At 39.7% G+C, this 23,228-nt stretch overlaps 1 protein-coding gene across 1 annotated transcript; it reads left to right on the forward strand.

Annotated features, from left to right (window-relative positions):
- The first annotated feature begins 19,823 nt into the window (after nt 1-19,823).
- LOC145088004 (calcium-dependent protein kinase 26-like) lies at nt 19,824-22,995 on the forward strand. Its single transcript, XM_079026179.1, has 6 exons — nt 19,824-21,214; nt 21,308-21,451; nt 21,530-21,682; nt 21,786-22,069; nt 22,167-22,391; nt 22,734-22,995. Exons 1-6 carry the CDS (start codon nt 20,398-20,400, stop codon nt 22,854-22,856), a joined length of 1,746 nt encoding a protein of 581 aa, XP_078882305.1. The 5' UTR covers nt 19,824-20,397; the 3' UTR covers nt 22,857-22,995.
- Nucleotides 22,996-23,228: the final 233 nt, after the last annotated feature.

Here is a 23,228-nt window from a genome sequence, read left to right on the forward strand (position 1 = left end):
GAACCTAGAGGCAAAGGAGAATGGAGTATACTACTTCATGAACCGTATTTGGGTCCCAAAAATCGGAGGATTTAGGGAGGTTGTTATGAAGGAAGCCCACAAGACACGATACTCCATTCATCCGGGTTCAGACAAGATGTATTTGGATATTAAACAACACTATTGGTGGCCTAACATGAAGGCGGAAATTGCGACCTATGTTAGTAAGTGCCTTACGTGCGCCAAGGTAAAGGCGGAGTACCAGAAACCCTCAGGATTGTTACAACAACCGGTAATCCATGAGTGGAAATGCGAGGGGATTTCTATGGACTTCGTGACCAAGCCACCCAAGACGTCGGACGGACTGGACACCATATGGGTAATAGTTGACCGACTGACGAAGTCTGCCCATTTCCTGCCCATAAAAGAATCCTACGAGATGGAGAGATTGACATGTTTGTACATTCGAGAGATCGTGAGACTCCACGGAGTACCAGTGTCTATTATCTCGGATAGGGACAGTAGATTCACTTCGCATTTTTGGCAATCTCTCCATAAGGCACTAGGAACTCATCTCGACATGAGCACCGCCTATCATCCGCAAACGGATGGTCAAAGTGAACGAACCATTCAAACGCTTGAAGACATGCTTCGCGCATGTGTGACAGACTTTGGGAAGTCATGGGATACCCATTTACCTTTAGTCGAATTCTCGTATAACAACAGTTATCATTCAAGCATTAAGGTCGCTCCTTTCGAAGCACTGTACGGGCGTAAGTATAGATCACCGTTATGTTGGGCTGAAGTGGGTGACACCCAGCTAGCAAAAGCACTCACGTCGGATCAGGCGCTAACGGGACCGGAGATCATTCGCGAAACCACGGAAAAGATCTTTCAAATCAGAGTTCGATTACAAGCATCGCATGACCGACAAAAGAGATACGCTGATAAATGGCGAAAGCCCTTAGAGTTTCAGGTCGGTGATCGAGTACTGTTGAAAGTCTCACCCTGGAAAGGGGTTATACGTTTTAGAAAACGGGGAAAATTGAACCCACGATACATTGGACCTTTCGAGATCGTTGCCCGAATAGGTCCGGTAGCATACAGACTGCAACTACCCATAAAGCTAAACAGTGTACACCCCGTGTTTCATGTCTCTAATCTGAAGAAGTGCCTATCAGATGAAACCCTCGTCATTCCCCTTGACGAAATCGAAATCAACGAGAATCTCCTGTTCGTTGAAGAACCAATTGAAATCATGGACAGGGAGGTGAAGTGTACTAAGCAAAGTCGCATCCCGATCATGAAAGTACGGTGGAACGCAAAGCGTGGGCCAGAATTCACATGGGAACGCGAAGACCAAATGAAGCAAAAGTACCCTCACCTATTTTAGCATTCTCAAATCTAGCTTTCAAACAGAATTTCGGGACGAAATTCCCTCTAACGGGGGGATGATGTCACAACAAGAAATTTTGTGTCTTGTAATCATTATACTCAAGTAAATGTTGAATCAAAAACTTAAGAGCATGTGTGATACCTATTATTATGACATCAAAAACTTCAATCAAATACATCATACAAATACTACAAATGGTCATCAAGCAATTGGAAATCCTAGAAGTTCTTGTTAGGTCCATTTTGGACTAGGACTTCCTTATTGGACTCAATGGACCAATAAGCTTCCAATTTGACTATCATGGGCTTAGAACCCTTAAATGGGCTCTAATTGGACCCAAATTAATTTATTTCAACATTTTGGGCCATATTGGGCCTAGAATGAAATAAATTAAAAGTTTTGAACCATGATTAACCTAAACTAGCCCAACAAAGTGTGAAAATCATATTATATTTCTTTTAGGTCAAGACTCATCCAACTTAACTTCTATATGGGCTTGAGGGCAATAAAGCCCAAAAACCCTTTTTCCTTTCACATTCTCGGCCCAAGGCCCAAATCCAAGAAGAAAAGAGGAGGGGTTGACTTAATGCATGCCACCTCACTAATATCCCACATATCTCCATGCAACATCTCATACTTCTAGGAATACATCAACTCAAGGTCCATTTCTTCTCTCCCTCTCTCACTCTCGGGCGAATCACACACACACACACACACATTTCTCTCACAACTCTCTCTCAAGAAAACTCCCTCCATCTTTCATCAAGATCTCGAAAATTAGGAGGTTTTCAAGAGGATATTCCCACAAACTCTTCATCTAAGGTAAGGTTATGCTTGGATCTATGACTTAGATTCTTTGTTTTATCAAAAATCTCTTCCTAATCCATGCAAAAATCATGATCTTGCATCCTAGAATCACCCCAAACTCGAGATCTTCAAGAAAAGGGTGTTAAGGCCAAAAATCACCAAGCTTTCTTCCATCTTTTCTTCAAAAACCGAAACCACACCCTAAGGTGAGCTTCATACTCCCTATTTTTCTGTTTTATAAGTTTTGTGTGTGTGTGTGTGGGGGGGGGGGGAATACAAGCAAATGTGTAGATCTATATGTATTTGTATGCCTTGTATGATTTCTATGCTTAAATGTGTGTTTTTGTGTGATTTTGATGATGGATCTAGTCATAAGCTCCTAAAAATCGAGATATATTTTATGTTAAATGATATTAGCATAACTTATATTATTACATACAAAGTATTCCAAGAAAAATGGCTAAGTGACTTGATAACGTCTTCTTTGGGCTAAAAACTCAATTTTTGGACACAAAATGTTAAAAATATAAAGTTAAAGGGCCCAAATTGACATATTACGAATTCTGATGGATGAGAGGAGTCAAAACAGTTTCAATAAAATATTTTCTGAAAATATACTCATTTGGAGGATTAAAAATACAAATTTCAAGCTTAATGGGCTAAAAATGACATTTTCGGCCCAATATGCGAAATTTTCTATTTTGGAGGGCTGAAACTGTGTTTTTCGGTAAAACAGTGGACTATTAGTGTTATAAGTCCTTTTCAAAGGTTAAGAATGCTTTTCATAACTAAAAAGGACCAAAGTTGCAAAATTTTTCCAATTTGGGCCAAAAGTGTAAAAATTGCGAAAAGAGGGTTTCTAACTGAGAAAACTGTATTTTCAGGGACTAAAACTGTTTTCAACTAAAAATAGGCTGAAAAATATCAATTTCAGTAAGTTTTGGTGTTAAAATGTCAAGAAAAATGGTTTAGGGACTAAACCGGAAATTTATTTATTTAAAGGGTTGAAAAAGTAAATTTACAACAAAAAGAGGGGCTGTAATAGAAAAGTTGAAATGTTAATTCAATACATCCGTTGTGGACAAACACTGGCACTACGACTACCGACGAATTATATTACACAACAACACCAAAAATCGTTATCAAACGAATTGATTCGGTCTCGAATCAATAACAAACCCGAAACTACTAACATGACGATAACTCGACTCATACACGGAAAATTTGGGAAATCATTACACACGTGAGAGTGCACAGACGTCGACGCACCACCTTTGGGCCCAAAAGTGTAAAATCTTGTTTGTTGGGCCTAGCTAGCCCAATGACTTGATCTTTAGGCCCGAAGACTTCAACCTTACGAGTTGTTGGGTCTTACATGATCCAACACAGCGTAAAAGGACTTTCAATGGCTTTTATACTATTGGTCCCCAAGGGTCCTTTGGTTCTGCTAGTAATGTCGGTTATTCTAATGCGAGTCGGGTCAAGGGCCCTTCGCACTCTTTTTTTATCCCCAACCGACTAACGGAGTTATCGAGGTCTTCGTGCCCTCTTTCTCTTCGGATGTGGGACTACAAGAAGTCAGGGCGGTTGGATTACGTGAATAGTACGGACGACGCCTACGGGATCGTTAGTATAGTTGTAAACTGGTTGTTTGTGTAACGCGTGTTTATAGCAATTCATCATGCGCAATAATCCGACGTCGCCTGGAATTAATGACTTCACACGCCGCGATAGTACAACGACTACATGGAATTCAAAGTGTTAGGAAAACATCGGTTTTTCCTAGGGTTTTTCAATACATACGGATTCGAAATGTATACAAGTTTAAAGAACAATTTTTACAACTATAGAAACAAACAAGCATACTTATGGATCTTCACAAACTTTTTCATGAACTCTTTTCAGAAAATATCGGATTTTCTGGTAGTTTTACAAAACAATACAAAACGTTGCTTTTCAAATACCGCTTATGAACTCACCAACATTTCATATGTTGACGTTTTTCAAAATACTTGTATTCTCAGGTAACAAGAAAACCGAAGGAAAATGTACTCAGTGATGGCTTGCAGTTTGTTTATCTATGAACCGAACAATTTATTTTTGGGAATGTAATGCTAAGACAATGTACTCAGTGTAAACTCTATCAGTTGTACTATATTAATGCATGGTGATGAATGATGTTATGTTTCATATATATTCAATGTTATGGTATTCAATTAAGTCACGGCAGCCCTCGGACGTTTCCGCCGTCTGGTTCGGGGGTGTGACAGTTGACATCTGAGGGTATTTTGGTAATTTGGGAAATTTATGGAAAAGGTCTTATGGTAACTATAGGTGGTGGAGTTCGCGTTGGTGATTTGTGAGTTTGAGACTATCACTTCAGTGCGACATCTGTGAGGTGAGTTATCCTTACTATACTCAAGGGTCTAAGGCACCAAGGCCGGCCCTTTGGATTGTTATCAGGTTATGTTATGCTAGTATGAACTGTTAGATCAGTATCATAGAGGGTAGGATAATATTATGTGGTACGTGGCACGACCTGTTAGTTCGGCATCCTAGAGGGTAGGATAATATTATGTGATATGTGGTATGATCCGTTAGATAAGTTGTTGTTTATAGACTGTTATGTGATTATATGTTATATTTGCACATGTTTGTTTGGCGGTTGAGGCTTGTCTGCTTTGTGCGAAATCCAATAGACCTGGGCATTCCAACCTGTTGGTTGTGGGTTGTGAGTATTCCATCCCGAGGATGATTGGACTCATAGTATGTGGGCATTCCAACCTGTTGGTTGTGGTCCTAGGGTATTCCAACCCGATGGTTGATTGGACCCATAGTGTGTTGGCATTCCAACCTGTTAGTAGAGGGACCGAGGTATTCCAAACCGATGGTTGATTGGACCCATAGTATGCTGTTTATGATTATATGTGTATTGTTGTGAGTATGAGTATTTTGGGGGAGCTCACTAAGATTTCGGACTTACAATTTCAGTTTATTGTTTCAGGTACATCAGGGGATCGCGGCAAGGCGAAGGCATGATCGTACAGCTCCTCATGATTTGTTCTTGTTTCTGGGAAAACTCTTGTAACGCCCGTGTTTCTGGGCTTGCCATTTTTTTAGCAATGTAACAGTCTAGGTTAACCTTTGTAACCCCAATTTGAAATAATAAAAAAAATGTATTATTTGTGAATTATGTGAATTACGTGATTTATGTGTGTTTTCTTAATTATTATAATTTAATGAATTAAGAATAAAATGAGCGTCAAAATTTAAGTATAAAATAAACTTGATATCATTGGATAATGTTGTAGTAGTTGAAACGAGGTTTCCGAATATATATATAGAACGTCCAAATCTGACTTCGTATGAGGAAGTTATGATTTTCTGAAGTTTCGACTGGGCATGATGCAGCCCGAATACTCGATTTGAGATCGAGCGGTTTTTAGCCGAAACAATCTAAACGAGAATCGAAGATCTCGTTGTTGCGAAACGATGAAAAGTTAGGCGAGAACGGATGTCAGACGAAGAAGTTATGAATTTATAACGAAGTTTTTCTTTCCCGGACTAAAAATAAATAATAAAAATAAAGTCAAAATTAGCCGACGGAGTCTAAATGAAAGTTGTAGAGTATGGTCTGGCCTACGCGTGGATATAAAGAACGTCGAAAACGGAGCTCGTATGCGAAAGTTACGCAATTTAGAAGTTGACGAGTCAAATTACGCCGAGCGTAATTTGAGTACGCCCAGCGTACTCAGTCGGATGCAACTTGTCTGACCAATACTCAAGTGCCACCAGTCGACGCACGCAATGACGTCAAAGTACGCCCAGCGTAATCCCAGACCCTCAGCCTATAAATAGAACTTGAAATCAGCCATTTTCTCTTGTTCAAACACTTCCTTCTCTCTAGTTTTTGCCTCGTTTTGTGTGCCGTTTGTACCCCGAAGCCCCGGTAATATTCTCGAGCCCCGAAGCAAGTCCCGAGATCCCGAAGATCCCGAAAAGTGCGATTCTCGAGCCGAAGCTCTGCCCGCGAGAAGTTCGATTTTTGTAGAGATCTTCCAGATCTGCTGAGGATTACTACTTCTGCAAGCCGTAGTGCTGCCCGATCGTCTTCCGATCAAGTGAGTGTATAGTCCCTTTTCAATACGCGATATTATACAAGTAAGCGTTAAACGTATTTAAGAATACGGGATGTGAGTGTGTAGTCATTTTCATTCCAACGCAACATTATGAAGTATTCTATATAAAATACGTGCTATGTGTATATATTTTGCTGTTATATGTGTGAATGTATATTCACTCTCTTCTATCTCATAGATCTGATATATTCTCTATGAAATATGTGTTATGTGTGTATGCCTCATTTGTTATGTGGAATATGTATTGATTAAAGCATGCTATACAGGTTTTTAAACAATGTATAAAAATGTATATTTTTATCTACTAATATGTTGGGTAGAACATGGGTAGATAATTGGTGTGAAATAAACAGATGAGAGGCCTCAGTGTTATTGGTGTTATTCTAGTCATTCAGCAGAGTATGGATGACGACCACGGACTATTCTAGACTGTCCTGTGGAACACTAGCAGGCTCATTACCTGTAGGTGATGTGAACGACGTGTTCACCGGTGTACTCTATCCCTTACATGGTTGCCTTTAGGGCACTTATTGTTGAGGAAGCCCCTCTGCAGTAATGTCCATCCCGATGAAAATCCTGAATTAGGTTCCTTATAATAGAAGTTATTTTAGGGACGTAAAGTGAGGATAACGGGAATGGGTAATCGGGTTTATTGTGAATTGTTGAAATTAAATATAATTATTGTGGGTTGAAAACCTATATGCTCACCAGGCTCCCAAGCCTGACCCACTCAGTTTATTTGTATTACAGGAAATGGCGCAAGAGCTTAAGATGGGCGAATCATCAAGTTGTTTTGTTTACAAGTCTGTATATGTATATATTTGTTGAATGACTTGTAATGTTATCGTTTATGCTTTATGATCTGTATCGGAACATGACATCTCGACTTTTGATTATGAAATGAAATCATATTTCTATATGAAATGTTTTGATAAATATCTATTTTATCATGTTTTGTTTTTGGGAACAAATTCCGCATCTCTTTTAAAATTAAAAAGGATTTACTCTGAAAATGTTTAAAAAGATAAATGAAAATGGTCTTTTCTGGCCGAGATTTTTGGGGATGTCACAGTTTGTATCAGAGCATTAGTTTAAGCAAACTAGGAGTTTGTAGGATTTCTAGACTTAAACTTAGTATGCTAAGTGGAGATTGTGAGATGTGTGTCTGATAAATTTTAGACACGAGCACTAGTTTATTTTAGGAAAGTTGCCTAAAATGCTTTTATGTGCTAAATGTTATATGTCGCCATATATGATATTATTTGTTCGGATCTACGGTTTGTTGCCAACCGGATCTGAAGGTTTATGTGTTTAGGATTTTAAGCGTATGTATACGATATTAGAACTAGCATGTAGTCGTTTGGAGTAATAAGGATGATTTGAATATCTTATCGTGAAAGAGGATCTAATTTCACCTTATTCGGTGTATAGATCAAAAATGGTGAGAACAAGAAGCGGAGTTGGAAATGCTGATGAAAACAAGAATCAACCACCTGTAAATCAACAAGTACCTGTTGTAGCTGCTGCACCTGAGCCGATAACAATGGCTGGTGTACAAATGATGATTCAAACGATGTTGGATCATCAGATGGAAGAAACAAGACGCCTGCTTAGGCAGAATCATGAAGAACCGTCAATTCAAGCGGAAGAGCCCGAGGAGAATGGAGGGCAGTCTGAAGGAGAAAACTTTAGTGGGATCATTGGTCAAGACGAACAACCAGTGGTTAGACGCAATAACCAATATGGAGGAAATGATGGTCGCGGGTGCAAGTATAAGGATTTCATGGCATCCAAACCACCATGTCTATCTGGAAGCCCGACGCTGGTACAAGTTATGGACTGGGTCTCCGAAATGGAGACTATGTTTGAAAGTTGCGAATGCAGCAACAGGCAGAAGACCGCTCTTGCGATCCCTCTGCTAAAATCTGGCGTGTTGAGTTGGTGGAAGCTTTTAGCTGACTCTATGCCCAAGGGAGAAGCAAGCAAAATGTCTTGGGAAGACTTTGTGGAACAACTAAAACTGCAATACTGCTCCGAGCAGGACCTTCTGGAAATCAGTAATGAGTTTCAGAATTTGAAGTAAGGGAAATTGAGCGTTACTGAATACGCTGCAACTTTCACAGAAAAGATGAAGTTTATCCCAGATTTGGTGCCTACAAAACTCTATAAGGTCAACAAGTTTGCCCTTGGACTACCAGCGGACTATGGTCCAATGGATAAACAAGCAACCACATTGAAAGCCGCCATCTGGGCTGCTAGAAATGTTGAGACCTAGATCAGGGAAAAAGGTCTGGAAAGGTCAGAGGTTGGTGAGAAGAGGAAAATCGATGGATTTTCAGGGTCCAGCAAGAAAAGTAAATTCTCGAAGGCTAGTTCGAAGGGAAGTGGAGGAAAGGTAGAGGCGAAATGGTGCGACAAGTGCAAGAAGAAGCATCAAGGGAAGTGTGGCGGGGAAACCACATGCTTCAAATGTGGAAAGATAGGGCATTATGCCAACGACTGCACCTTCACCAAGAATGTTTGTTATGGTTGTGGTGAGGAGGGGCACATCTCAAGGGATTGTCCGAAAAAGAAGGAAGCAGCAAGACCCAACATTTCGCCAAAGCCAAAAGTGAGAGCATTCCAGATGACACTGGAAGTTGCTAAAGATGAAGCTGATGTCGCTTCAGGTACCTTTCTCGTTAACAAATTGCCTGCCCAAATTTTATTTGATTCTGGAGCCAACTACTCCTTTATATCGCATGAATTTGGTAGAAAACTAGCTTTGCCTGTTGATAGACTAGATAATGCCTTATTAGTCGAAGTTGCTAGTGGCAAGTTTGTACCTGTTAGCCATCGTATGAAAAACATCTTAATTGATCTGAATGGGAATAAGTTCCACGAGGAATTATTGCCTATAGAACTTAACGGTTTCGACATCGTTTTGGGAATGGATTGGCTTAGCGCCAATGATGCCGAAATTTTATGCAAGAAGAAAATAGTGAAAGTGAACCCGCCTGGGAAGGAATCGTTTATGGTGTACGGAGATAAACGCAGAGTAAATTCTGGAATCATTTCTCTAATGAAAGCCAGAAAATGTTTGACCAAGGGGTGTACATCATACTTAGTATTCGTGATCGATGCTAAGAAGGAAAAGAAGGTGATGCAAAATATTCCTGTTGTGTGTGATTATCCGGAAGTATTTCCAGAAGATCTTCCTGGATTACCACCCGATCGGCAAGTAGAATTTCGTATCGACTTGTTGCCCGGAACAACGCCAATTGCAAAAGCACCTTATCGATTAGCACCGACGGAGATGAAGGAGCTGATGATGCAACTTCAGGAGTTATTGGACAAAGGTTTCATAAGACCTAGTTCATCACCCTGGGGAGCTCCGGTGTTATTTGAAAAGAAGAAAGATGAATGAATGAGGGTGTGCATTGATTACCGAGAGCTGAATAAGGCAACAATAAAGAATAGATATTCGTTGCCAAGGATTGATGACCTATTCGATCAACTACAAGGTTCAAGTTATTTTTCAAAAGATCGACTTGAGGTCAGGATATCATCAGCTGAAAATAAGAGAGCAGGATATAGAGAAGACTGCATTCAGAACGCGATATGGACACTATGAGTTCTTGGTTATGTCGTTTGGATTAACCAATGCTCCAGCAGCATTCATGGATTTAATGAATAGAGTTTGTAATCTGTTCCTTGATAAATCTGTGATAGTGTTCATAGATGACATTCTGATTTATTCAAAAAGCCAAGAAGAGCATGGCAGACACTTGCGAGAAGTGTTGGAAGTCTTGAAGAAGGAGAAGTTGTATGCGAAGTTCTCCAAATGTGATTTTTGGATTCGTGAAGTCCAATTCTTGGGTCACGTGGTCAACCAAGAAGGGATAATGGTTGATCCAGCAAAGATCGAAGCCGTGATGAAGTGGGAACAACCGAAAAGTCCCACGGAGATCCGAAGCTTTTTAGGATTAGTCGGATATTAACGAAGGTTTATCCGAGACTTTTCTTCGATCGCTAGTCCATTAACAACTTTGACCCACAAAGGAGCTACTTATTCTTTGAGTGATAAGCATAAAGAAGCATTCGAGTAGCTAAAGAAGAAACTATGCGAGGCACCGATACTTTCTCTACCCGATGGAGTTGAAGACTTCGTTGTTTATAGCGATGCGTCTGGAGTTGGATTGGGTTGTGTTTTGACCCAAAGAGATAAGGTGATCGCATATGCGTCTCGACAATTGAAAGAGCATGAAAAGAACTACCCAACTCATGATTTAGAGTTGGCAGCGGTAGTTTTCGCTCTAAAAATATGGAGGCATTACCTCTATGGCACGAAGTGCAAACTTTTCAATGATCATAAGAGTCTCCAATATCTATTTAGTCAAAAGGAATTGAATATGAGACAACGACACTGGCTAGAATTACTTAAAGACTACGACTGTGAGATACTTTACCACCCCAGTAAAGCCAATGTTGTTGCTGATGCTCTCAGTCGGAAAGTCAATCTTGAAAGGAGAAGGCCAAGAGCGTTGAGAATTGAAGTTGTGTCGACTATTTTGGAAAGTATAAAGAAAGCTCAAAGCGAAGCTTCTGAGAAGAATGACCGAAAGGAGGAACGTTTGGGCAAAACGTTGGTGTTCGGTATAAACAGTCATGGACTGAAGGTGTTCCAAGATCAGATTTGGATACCTAAGACAGGAGGAGTCAGAGATCTTCTGATGGAAGAAGCTCACAAAACCATGTACTTGATTCATCCCGGTAGCAAAAAAATGTATAGGGACCTGAAACCCTATTATTGGTGGCCGACGATGAAGCTCGACATTGCAAAGTATGTGGCCGAGTGTGTGACTTGTGCAAGAGTCAAGGCACAACATCAGAAACCATACGGGAGTTTAGAACCATTACCTGTGCCTATGGGTAAGTGGGAAGACATTGCTATGGATTTTGTCACTAAACTACCCAGAACAAAAAGTGGTCACGACATGATTTGGGTGGTCGTTGATCGATTCACTAAGAGTGCGCATTTCATAGCAGCCAACGAAAAATGGTCTATGGAAAAGCTTGCGAATTCTTACATGAAGGAAATTGTGAGGCTTCACGGTGTTCCGCTAACGATTGTGTCAGATCGTGATAGTCGTTTCACCTCACGATTTTGGAAAAGTCTACAAGAGGAATTGGGTACCAAGTTGTGTTTAAGTACAGCTTACCATCCACAGACTGATGGTCAGAGCGAAAGAACGATACAAACACTTGAAGATATGCTGAGAGCGTGTACCTTGGAATTCCTAGGTAATTGGGATGAACATTTACCTTTGGTAGAATTTTCCTATAATAATAGTTTTCACTCGAGCATAAAGATGACACCTTATCAAGCATTGTATGGACAGAAGTGTCGTACGCCGTCTTGTTGGCTTGAGGCTGGGGAAAAGCAGTTTATGGGACCGGAGATAGTCCATCAAACTGCTGAAAAGTTGAAAATAATTAGGGAGAGAATGTTAGCAGCTCAGGATCGTCAAAAGAGCTATGCTGACAAAAAGCGAAAACCGATGACTTTTGAAGTTGGAGATTCGGTTTTGCTTTAAGTCTCGTCGTGGAAGGGACTTATAAGATTTGGTAAAAGGGGAAAGTTAAGTCCAAGGTTTATTGGACCGTTTAAAGTTCTTCAGAGAATTGGGAACCAAGCTTACAAGCTCGAACTACCCGAAGAACTGAATGGAATTCATAACACTTTTCATGTGTGTTACTTGAGAAAGTTCACGGGAGAAGTTCCCGACATAATTCCACTTTCAGAGTTAAGAGTTGATGAGAACAAAAGGTTGATTGAAGAACCAGAGGCAATCGTTGACCGAAAGACTATGAAGTTGCGACGTAAGATGGTTGAATTAGTGCTTGTCCGATGGAAACACGCGAATGGGCCGAATCTCACCTGGGAGATGGAGAGTGACATGATGAGTCGCTATCCGCATTTGTTTGCTGATGTGTGATTTCGGGGACGGAATCATTCTAAGGTGGGGAGAATTGTAACGCCCATGTTTCTGGGCTTGCCATTTTTTTTAGCAGTGTAATAGTCTAGGTTAACCTTTGTAACCCCAATTTGAAATAATAAAAAAAAATGTATTATTTGTGAATTATGTGAATTACGTGATTTATGTGTGTTTTCTTAATTATTATAATTTAATGAATTAAGAATAAAATGAGCGTCAAAATTTAAGTATAAAGTAAACTTGATATCATTGGATAATGTTGTAGCAGTTGAAACGAGGTTTCCGAATATATATAGAACGTCCAAATCTGACTTCGTATGAGGAAGTTATGATTTTCTGAAGTTTCGACTGGGCAGTATGCAGCCCGAATACTCGATTTGAGATCGAGTGGTTTTTAGCCGAAACAATCTAAACGAGAATCGAAGATCTTGTTGTTAGTAGCGAAACGATGAAAAGTTAGGCGAGAACGGACGTCAGACGAAGAAGTTATAAATTTATAACGAAGTTTTTCTGTCCCGGCCTTCTAAAAATAAATAATAAAAATAAAGTCAAAATTAGTTGACGGAGTCTAAATGAAATTTGTAGAGTATGGTCTGACCTACGCGTGGATATAAAGAACGTCGAAAACGGAGCTCGTATGCGAAAGTTACGCAATTTAGAAGTTGACGAGTCAAATTACGTCGAGCGTAATTTGAGTACGCCCAGCGTACTCAGTCGGATGCAACTTGTCTGACCAATACTCAAGTACCACCATTCGACGCACGCAATGACGTCAAAGTACACCCAGCGTAACCCGAGTACGCCCAGCGTAATTTGAGATTACGCCCAGCGTAATCCCAGACCCTCAGCCTATAAATAGAACTCGAAATCAGCCATTTTCTCTTGTTCAAACACTTCCTTCTCTCTAGTTTTTGCCTCGTTTTGCGTGCCAATCATATCCCGAAGCCCCGGTATTATTCCCGAGCCCCGAAGCAAGATCCGAAGCCCCGAGGATCCCGAAGAGCGTTATTCCTTAGCCGAAGCTCTGCCCGCAAGAAGCCCGGTTTTTGTGAAGATCTTCCATATCTACGGAGAGACACTACTTCTGCATGCCGTAGTGCTGCCCGATCTTCTTCCGATCAAGTGAGTGTATAGTCCCTTTTCAATACGCGATATTATACAAGTAATCGTTAAACGTATTTAAGAATACGGGATGTGAGTGTGTAGTCATTTTCATTCCAACGCAATATTATGAAGTATTCTATATAAAATACGTGCTATGTGTATATATATTTGCTGTTATATGTGTGAATGTATATTCACTCTCTTCTATCTCATAGATCTGATATATTCTCTATGAAATACGTGTTATGTGTGTATGCCTCATTTGTTATGTGGAATATGTATTGATTAAAGCATGCTATACAGGTTTTTAAACAATGTATAAAAATGTATATTTTTATCTACTAATATGTTGGGTAGAACATGGGTAGATAATTGGTGTGAAATAAACAGATGAGAGGCCTCGGTGTTATTGGTGTTATTCTAGTCATTCAGCAGAGTATGGATGACGACCACGGACTATTCTAGACTGTCCTGTGGAACACTAGCAGGCTCATTACCTGTAGGTGCTGTGAACGACGTGTTCACCGGTGTACTCTATCCCCCACATGGTTGCCTTTAGGGCACTTATTGTTGAGGAAGCCCCTCTGCAGTAATGTCCGTCCCGATGAAAATCCTGAATTAGGTTCCTTATAATAGATGTTATTTTAGGGACGTAAAGTGAGGATAACGGGAATGGGTAATCGGGTTTATTATGGATTGTTGAAATTAAATATAATTATTGTGGGTTGAAAACCTATATGCTCACCAGGCTCCTAAGCCTGACCCACTCAGTTTATTTGTATTACAGGAAGTGGCGCAAGAGCTTAAGATGGGCGAATCATCAAGTTGTTTTGTTTACAAGTCTATATATGTATATATTTGTTGAATGACTTGTAATGTTATCGTTTATGCTTTATGATCTGTATCGGAACATGACATCCCGACTTTTGATTATGAAATGAAATCATATTTCTATATGAAATGTTTTGATAAATATCTATTTTATCATGTTTTGTTTTTGGGAACAAATTCCGCATCTCTTTTAAAATTAAAAAGGATTTACTCTGAAAATGTTTAAAAAGCATAAAGGAAATCGGTCTTTTCTGGCCGAGATTTTGGGGATGTCACAATTAAGACCGCCATGGTCGAGTACTTCGACGAGTGATACGCCGCCCTTGCGAAGACGGCTGCCGCTACAGCTGCATCGGCTGTAACAACAGCAGGGGGAGGAGGAGGAGCCACTCGGAGCTTCCTGTACAGGGACTTCGATAACATGAAGCCCCCTACTTTTGATGGGATGCAAAACCCCATCAAGGCTATGAGGTGGATCTCATATGTGGAGGGGTGTTTCTTTACCTGCTCGTGTCCTACTGACCAAAAGGTCAGGTGTGCTCTGAACCCGCTAAGGTCCGGGGCCAAGGACTGGTGGAGATTGGCGACTGGGTCGTACACTGATGATTAGAGATCTGCTGTTACTTGGGAGCAGGTCAGGGATATGTTTCTCGCCCGACACATTCCACGGGTCGAGCGGGAACGGTTGTCGCAGGAGTTTTCGAGTTTGAGACAAGATAGGGAGTCGGTGATGGATATCACTCGCATGTTTCCTGAGAGGGAAATGTGCTGCCCAGAGTTTGCTTCCGAGCAAGCTCAGATGACCCATTATCTGAGTATGCTCAAGACTGACATCCGTCAATTTGTGTCTATCCAACGATGTGATACTCTTCTGGAGTTGCAGGAGGCCTCTAGGCGGCGTGAGTTGGAGATTGAGCTGCAGATGAGGGAGCAGCGGCAGGCCCCGACGCAGTCGCCGTCGGCGCCGAAGCGGTCTAAGACCGCTGATTCTAGGACCGGGGGTTAGCAGAGTCGCACTAGTGAAAAGTGCGACAAGAGTCATTATGGAGTTTTTTGGACGGGTAGTGGGTGCCACAAGTGTGGCAAGGAGGGGCACTATGCTAGGGATTGTTGTCAGATAGCCCCTGAATCGGATATGAGGATATGTTATCACTGTCATCAGGTTGGTCACGTGAAGACCAATTGTCCACAACTCGCAGTCAGGCCGGCGCAGGCTCCAACACCGGCTACATTGAGGATATCAAATGGGAGTCCAGTCAAGAAATAGCCTCCAAAGACTCATGGGGGTGCCTTCCAGCTGACAGCAGAGGAGGCCAGGACAACACCAGATGTGGTTGCTGGTATGTTTCTCTCCTTTATTTCATTTATTATAATTGTTTTATGCTTATCTGTTGTACGTGTGATTAGGTACGTTTTTTAATGAACTCCTTGTCTGCATTGGTTTTATTTGACTCGGGAGCGAGTTGGTCCTTCGTATCTCAGTCGTTTAATAGGGAGTTCAGTGTGCCAGTGGGTGAGTTAGAGTGTCCGTTGCGAGTCTTATCGCCAACGAACACATGATTTTTGCTTCTTCGGTTTACCAAGGATGTGAGTTGGAGATTTTCGGAGTATCCTTTCCGATAGACTTGATATCGATCCCCATGGGGGAGGTGTGCGTGATTGTAGGGATGGATTAGCTTAGTCGGTTCAGTGCCATGATAGATTGTGAGGGTCAACGGGTGGTAATTCGAACCCCAAGTGGGGGAGAACTGATTGAATATGACAAGGGCACCAGAGTGGGATCTGGGTTTTGCTCAGGTGCCAGAGCTCGACGGTATATTCAGCATGGGTGTGTGGGTTATCTAGCATATGTGGTGGATACGCGGGTCAGGGATCAGATTTCGGTTTCAGATGTTCCAGTGGTTACGGAGTTTGCCGACATGTTCCCGGAGGAGTTGCCAGGGATACCTCCGGAGAGACAAGCCGAGTTCCGGATCGACCTGGTGTTGGGTGCAGCTCCTATAGCCAAGGCGCCGTACCGGTTGGCGCCACTCGAGATTCAGGAGCTGTCTTCACAGCTGCAGGAACTGCTGGGCAAGCAATTCATTCGACCTAACAGTTCTCCTTGGGGAGCACCGATCCTCTTCGTCAGGAAGAAGGACGGTTCGCACCGGATGTGCATTGATTATAGGGAGTTGAACAAGTTGACGATGAAGAACCGTTATCCACTCCTTAGGATAAATGATCTCCTTAATCAGTTACATGGTGCATCTTGGTTCTCCAAGATCAATTTGAGGTCGGGATATCATTACGATGAATAACCGTTATCCACTCCCTAGGATAGGATGGTGATATGCTTATGTGTAGTGATCTGTTTAGGTCAGTGTCCTAGTTATAGGATGATGCTATGTTAGTGACCGGTTAGGTTTGTATCCTGGGTATTGGGATGTTGCTATGATTAGTGATCTGTTAGATTGGTTTGACTGTTATATGATATGAGCTAGCGTATGATATTTATGTGCACATGTTTGTTTGATTGGGGGTTGGGTTGAGGCGGTCCTGCTTTGTGCTGAAGGCCAACATACCCGGTGAGTGGTCCGGATAGGCTGTAGGCCTTGCGAGGCGGTCCAGTCATGCCGAAGGCTCGGGAGTGGTCCAAATAGGTTGTAGGCACTGCGAGGCGGTCCAGTTAGGCTGAAGACTCATTATGCATGCTGATTTGTATTTGTGGATGTGATATGATTATGGTTATATGAGATTGATATTTTGGGGGAACTCACTAAGCTTTCGGGCTTACAGTTTTAGTTTATTGTTTCAGGTACATCAGGGATCGCGGCAAGGCGAAGGCATGATCGTACAACTCCTCATGATTTGTTTATGTTCTGGGAAAAATCTGATATTGTACATTTTGAAAACAAAGTTGTAATGATTTTAATGGTTTGAAATGTTTTAAAAGTTCAAATTTGTCTTGAAATTTTTGGGTGTTACATCATTTTTAAAGAAAATATTGGATTTTATGAAAGTATACACTATCATTTTCCATGAAACTGTTACAAATCCTTCTCATACAAAACGCTTATGAACTCACCAGCTTAATTGTTGACAATTGTCAAAATCACTTGTATTCTCAGGAAATCAGTAAACATGTAATCAAAGAGTTTTTGGAGGGTGGGGTGTCGCCACATCATGTTATTTATTTTTGTTATATGCATTTGATGTCAAGAAAACAATGTTTCGACTTTCGGGTACAATGTAAACTTATTAAATGTTCAATTCAATGGTTGTAATGCTTTGATCGCTACTATTCAATTGTTATGATACTGTACATGAAAGTCATCCACCCCCAGACGTTTCCACCGTTCTGGTTTGGGGGTGTGACAGTTACTCCCCAAAACCTGTTATGAAATGTAACATACAAGTTAGTATTGATATATATCTATATGTATTATGTCTAAATATAGTTATATACCTCTGTACTTTCTTCATGTCCTCAATCTTCCTTCTAATTGAGGGACAAATCTCCAAGTTCCACTCCAGGCCCTTCCTTTTCTAAGTAAACATCCTTTCCATGACATACACTCTAATATCTTCTAACATTGCTATTATTGGTTTTTTTCTAGCTTCCACAATGGCCGCATTAAATGACTCTGATATACCATTTTCAATGGCATCACTGCCACTATTTTCCCTAAAAAATGCCCTAGACGATGTGTTTGTTTTTTCCATCAGGTGTTCACAGGCATTCATGTCAATTAATCTGATCTCCTTCATGATATCTTGAAATTTTGTTGTGGTTGTGGCCTTAGCAGCACCCCAGAAAAGTTTCTTGTATTCAGCTATTGAGAATTTTCTCTTGAAGTAGGCATAGACATGCCTAGCACATTGTCTATGCTCACATTCTAACACTCTTTCCTTAACTGCCTCAATCAGTCCCTGTTAAGTAACATTTGAATGTCATTATAAATTAAAAATAAAGTATAAATATTATTATTAAAAAACAGTTGACTACCTTGTATTGGTTATAGATGATGGTTAGTCCTATGCTTTTCCCATATCAATGTATTCAAGCAATAGATCCAAAAACCATTGCCAAGTTACCTTATTTTCAACTGCAACAACATCCCATGCTATAGGATACATTTGGTTATTAGCATCCCTACCAACAGCTGGAAGTACCTCACCTCTACAAAGTCCCTTTAAAAAACATCCATCTACACCAATCATTCTTTTACACCCCTCAATCCAACCATCCTTCACACCCTTCAAGCAAATATACATCTTTGAAAAATGGACTGTAGAATCAGGCATGATATCCACATCTAATTTCACTGTGGAACCTGGATTAGTCCTCAATGGCTCCAAAATATAACTCCTAAGCTTTTCATAGTGTGCCACCAAACTCCCTTGTATCTCATCCATTGCAATTTTGTTTGGCATTTCTACACTGACCGTAACTAACTTTTAGATTAAAATCTATAAGGATTGTTGCTGCCATTTTCCTGTAAGTTATTCTTGGATTATCTATTATGGTTTCCATTAACTGTTTTCCAATCCAACTATACGTGACCATTGCACCTAAACTGAAGGCCCTACAACAGTTGTGTTCAGAGAATATGGACTTAATCTGAAATGATCTTTCTTTACTCATCCAAGCTGCCCACAACCTGAAAGGGCATTTAGACTTCATAACGATCACAAAATTTCATACCTAAGATTGAAACCATTGTATCCAATTTTTGGTTAGGATCATGAACTTGATACTTATGAAGATCTTTCTTGACATCTTTCTTATCATCTACAAATCTTGGAGGCCTGAAACATTTTCTTCTAATGAAAGGATCATCAGATGGTTGTATTTGTATCACTTCCTCATCAGGTTCATGCCCCATAAACTCATTATCTGAAATCTCAAAGTCTACATCATCATCATCCATATTACCATCTATTGATCCATCTTCAACTATCTCTTCTTCAATCCACTCCATAACTGTCTCTTGACTATGATCAATATATAAATTGATCATTCCCACATTCTCATATCCTGCATCAAGAAACATACATAATCATTTTCATCTTCTAAGGCTCTCAACCCATCTCTCAGTGAACGTTTGGAAGACAATAGTAAACATTGATTCTTCCATCCTTGACCAACTTCTTCATATACAAGATGAACTCCATGAAACTCATGCTTCTGAAATCGACATTGCTAACAACCACTTTTACTGGATTGAAATACACAATCGGTTTGGGGATAAAAGAACTTGTATGATTGACTTCGATTGTCAAGTTGGAATCCATTGTAGTGCTTTTGTGGAAATGATGAACAAACGAAGGAGAAGGAAAAGGAAAGGAACCCCATATTTTGGAGGAAATAACGAAGGGGGAGGCCACATATATTCCTGTACATCTTTTAACAGGATAACCAACAATATCCGGTAAAATGATATTTTTTTCACTAAAAAAAATAATGGTGTTTTTTGTAAGTTTTTTAAATATTGTTACTATTTTAAGTCATTTTCCATAATCTTAAACCACCTAAGTTATCAAATGTATTAAAATAATAAAAAAATATTGCTCATGAATGTTCTCTCGGAAGTTCCAACGGAAAAACCCGTTGCTTTCCTCTTTCGCTCCTTTCCAATCCCCTCGGTACCCCTAAATCCTTACCCGCCGTTGCAGCAGATTCATAGCTGTTGAACGGAGGGGTACACGAGATGAAGAGAAGAATTCATACCGAAACAGACCCTTTAAACAATCAAAAAAATCCGCACAAGAAAATTTCCTTTTTTTAAGGTTTTGCATGGAGACCTAGCAAAACCATATAAACTCAACATTCTATCGATTATATCCACCGATCTTGTGTTGCTTCCGTCAATTTTGCATCTCCCCTCGAGTAATCAACATCATTCGATATTGGGGTTTTATTAAATTTTCTCCTTGATCATGTTCATATTGGTGAAATTAAAGATCAGTACATCGTGGGTTGGGTAAACTTGATTCCGTTCGATCTTCCTGTTTATTTGGCCGTGTGTACAAAAACCGGTGATTGCATTTCGTATCAGGTTGTTTAGTGTTTTTATGCTCATCGTCATTGCTCCCTCTTATGAAAAGGATAGACAGTGAAACTGAGAACTTATACATGAATACTTGTAGTCAATATCCTACATATTTTAAATCATTTTAGATGGGAAATAGATGTGGAGCACCAAGGTGCTTGAAGCATGGATTCTTTGGATCCATATGGCATTCATTATGGTGGTCTAGGTCACCAAATTATATCCAATATGAAAAAAGAAGAGCAAGAAACCAACGTCATCATAAACATAATAAGGTTACCAAACCTGTCCAAAATACACCTCCACATGTAGTAATCATATCCAATGAGGATCATAAACCAGTGAAGCAACAAAGCAAACCAACACAGAAAAATGAGACATCTAACACCATGAATCCACATCATAGGAGAAGACAGTCAAGTGCAGGTCTTTTAGTTGATAAAGTCTTGAAAAAGAATACTGGAAATTTAAGAGATCGCTATTCAGTTGGTTCAGAACTGGGACATGGACAATTTGGTACAACTTCCATTTGCACATCAAAGAAAAACGGGAAACAATTTGCTTGCAAATCAATTTCTAAGAGGAAATTAGTAACCGATGATGATGTGGAAGATGTTAGGAGGGAAGTTGAAATTATGCATCATTTGTCAGGACACCCTAATGTGGTTTCCATTGAAGGTGCTTATGAAGATGGTTATGAAGTTCATTTAGTGATGGAACTTTGTAGTGGAGGTGAACTTTTTGATAGAATTTCTAAAAAAGGTCATTATTCTGAACGCAAAGCAGCTGATCTTCTTAAAACTATTGCTAGTGTTATCGAGGCATGTCATTCTTTGGGTGTTATCCATCGGGATCTTAAGCCTGAGAATTTTCTCTTTGTTGATGAAGATGAAGATTCGTCTCTTAAAGCCATAGATTTTGGATTATCGGTTTTCTTTAAGCCAGGTACCTTTTCAAGATCTTGCATGTCAATTACTTCTTCAATGAATTCATGTTGGAATATGTTTGTTCATCATGTTTATGCAGCCTAAATTGCAGGTGAAATCTTTACGGATGTAGTTGGAAGCCCTTATTATGTTGCACCAGAGGTTTTGCAAAGACATTATGGTCCTGAAATAGACATTTGGAGTGCTGGTGTCATCCTTTACGTTCTCCTTTCAGGGGTGCCACCTTTTTGGGGAGGTGTAATTTTGTGAATTGTGAATATTCTCTCTTGTTTTATTTTGGATCATGAACCTTTTTCCTTTCTTTTGGTTACAGAAACACAGGATGATGTATTCTTGGAGATTTTACAGGGTGAACTTGACTTTTCCTTTGATCCATGGCCTTCTATCTCTACAAGTGCTAAGGATCTGATAAAGAAAATGCTAGTTAGAGACCGATGTTGGCGACTAACTGCTCATGAAATTCTTTGTAAGTTTAACTCTTTCTCTTTTTCTCCTTGTAAAGTTTTTGAAAAAAATGTTGTATTTCAATATTCAGTTTTCTTACTTTCTTGATTCTAATTGGTGTGTAGGTCATCCCTGGGTTAGTGTAGATGGTGTTGCTCCAGACAAGCCGCTTGATCCTGCAGTTTTGACTCGTTTGACTCAGTTTTCTGCCATGAATAAGCTCAAAAAAATGGCTCTTAGGGTCATTGCATCAAAGCTCTCAGAAGAAGAAATTGGTGGACTAAAGCAAATGTTTAAGATGATGGATGTTGATAATAGTGGCTATATTACTTTTGATGAACTCAAGGATGGACTCAAGAGATGTGGTGCTGATCTTGACGAATCTGACATTCATGATCTAATTCAGTCTGTAAGTGTCATCTTAAAGAGCTAAATGCAAGAAACAGTAATGTACTTTAATTGATTTGTTTATTATTATTATTAACATATATGTTATCTTTTTGCAGGCTGATATTGATAATAATGGAACTATTGACTATGATGAATTTGTGGCTGCAACTTTGCATTTTACCAAAGTTGATAGAGAGGATCGTTTATTTGCTGCTTTTGCATATTTTGATAAAGATGGGAGTGGTTATATTACACATGATGAACTCCAACAAGCCTGCAAGGAGTTTGGAGTTGCTGATATCCATTTGGAAGAAATTATGAAAGAAGTTGATCAGAACAATGTAAGTCTTTAATATATATATATATATATATATATATATATATATATATATATATATATATATATATATACATCTTTTTCTTGCTTTTTGCTAAAATATTGTTTCATTGACTTGAACCCTTGATTATTTTACTAATTGTTTGACAATGTAAGTCTTTAAATATCTTTTTCTTGCTTTTTTGCAAAAAGATTGTTTCTTTGACTTAAACCCTTGATTATTTAGTAACCCTTTTGTTAGTTACCTCTTCATGTACAATCTTTTTCTTGCATTTCACCCAAAAAAGCCATTTCTTTGAGTTGAAAGTTGAATATATGAGTTTTTATTGGTTTTTTTAATTTGCAGGATGGACGTATAGATTATGGTGAGTTTGTTGCAATGATGCACAAGGGAACTACCAATTTGGGAAGGAATCGATCCAGGAATAACTTTCTCATTGGATTAAAGGAGCCGTTGGCTGTTTTTTGATTTCAAATATTCTTTTTCTTCATATTTATGCGAATGAATTTCTCATATATTTTTGCAGAAGCATAGATTATTAAATTATCAAAAGATTATGAGTATGAATTCGCAGCTACAGAATGTAACATTTCTTTACATCAATAATTACTTGTCTGTCTTTGAACATGATACAATGGTTTATGCATGAATTACAACACTCCCAGTCGATATGTTCTAGGTAGGGTACAACCATTTTGGCATGGAGTACAACCTCCAGTGCATGTCATGATGCTAAAGAATGAAGTCACAGGCAATATAAGGGTGTAGATGCTAAAAGACATATATATTAATTACTTTTGGTTCTTGTAGCATTGTTAAAAGACAGCATGCATGAAGTGT

This window comes from Lactuca serriola, chromosome 2 (genome assembly GCF_051521515.1).
Source record: "Lactuca serriola cultivar US96UC23 chromosome 2, Lser_US96UC23_V15, whole genome shotgun sequence".
NCBI classification, from domain to species: Eukaryota; Viridiplantae; Streptophyta; class Magnoliopsida; order Asterales; family Asteraceae; genus Lactuca; species Lactuca serriola.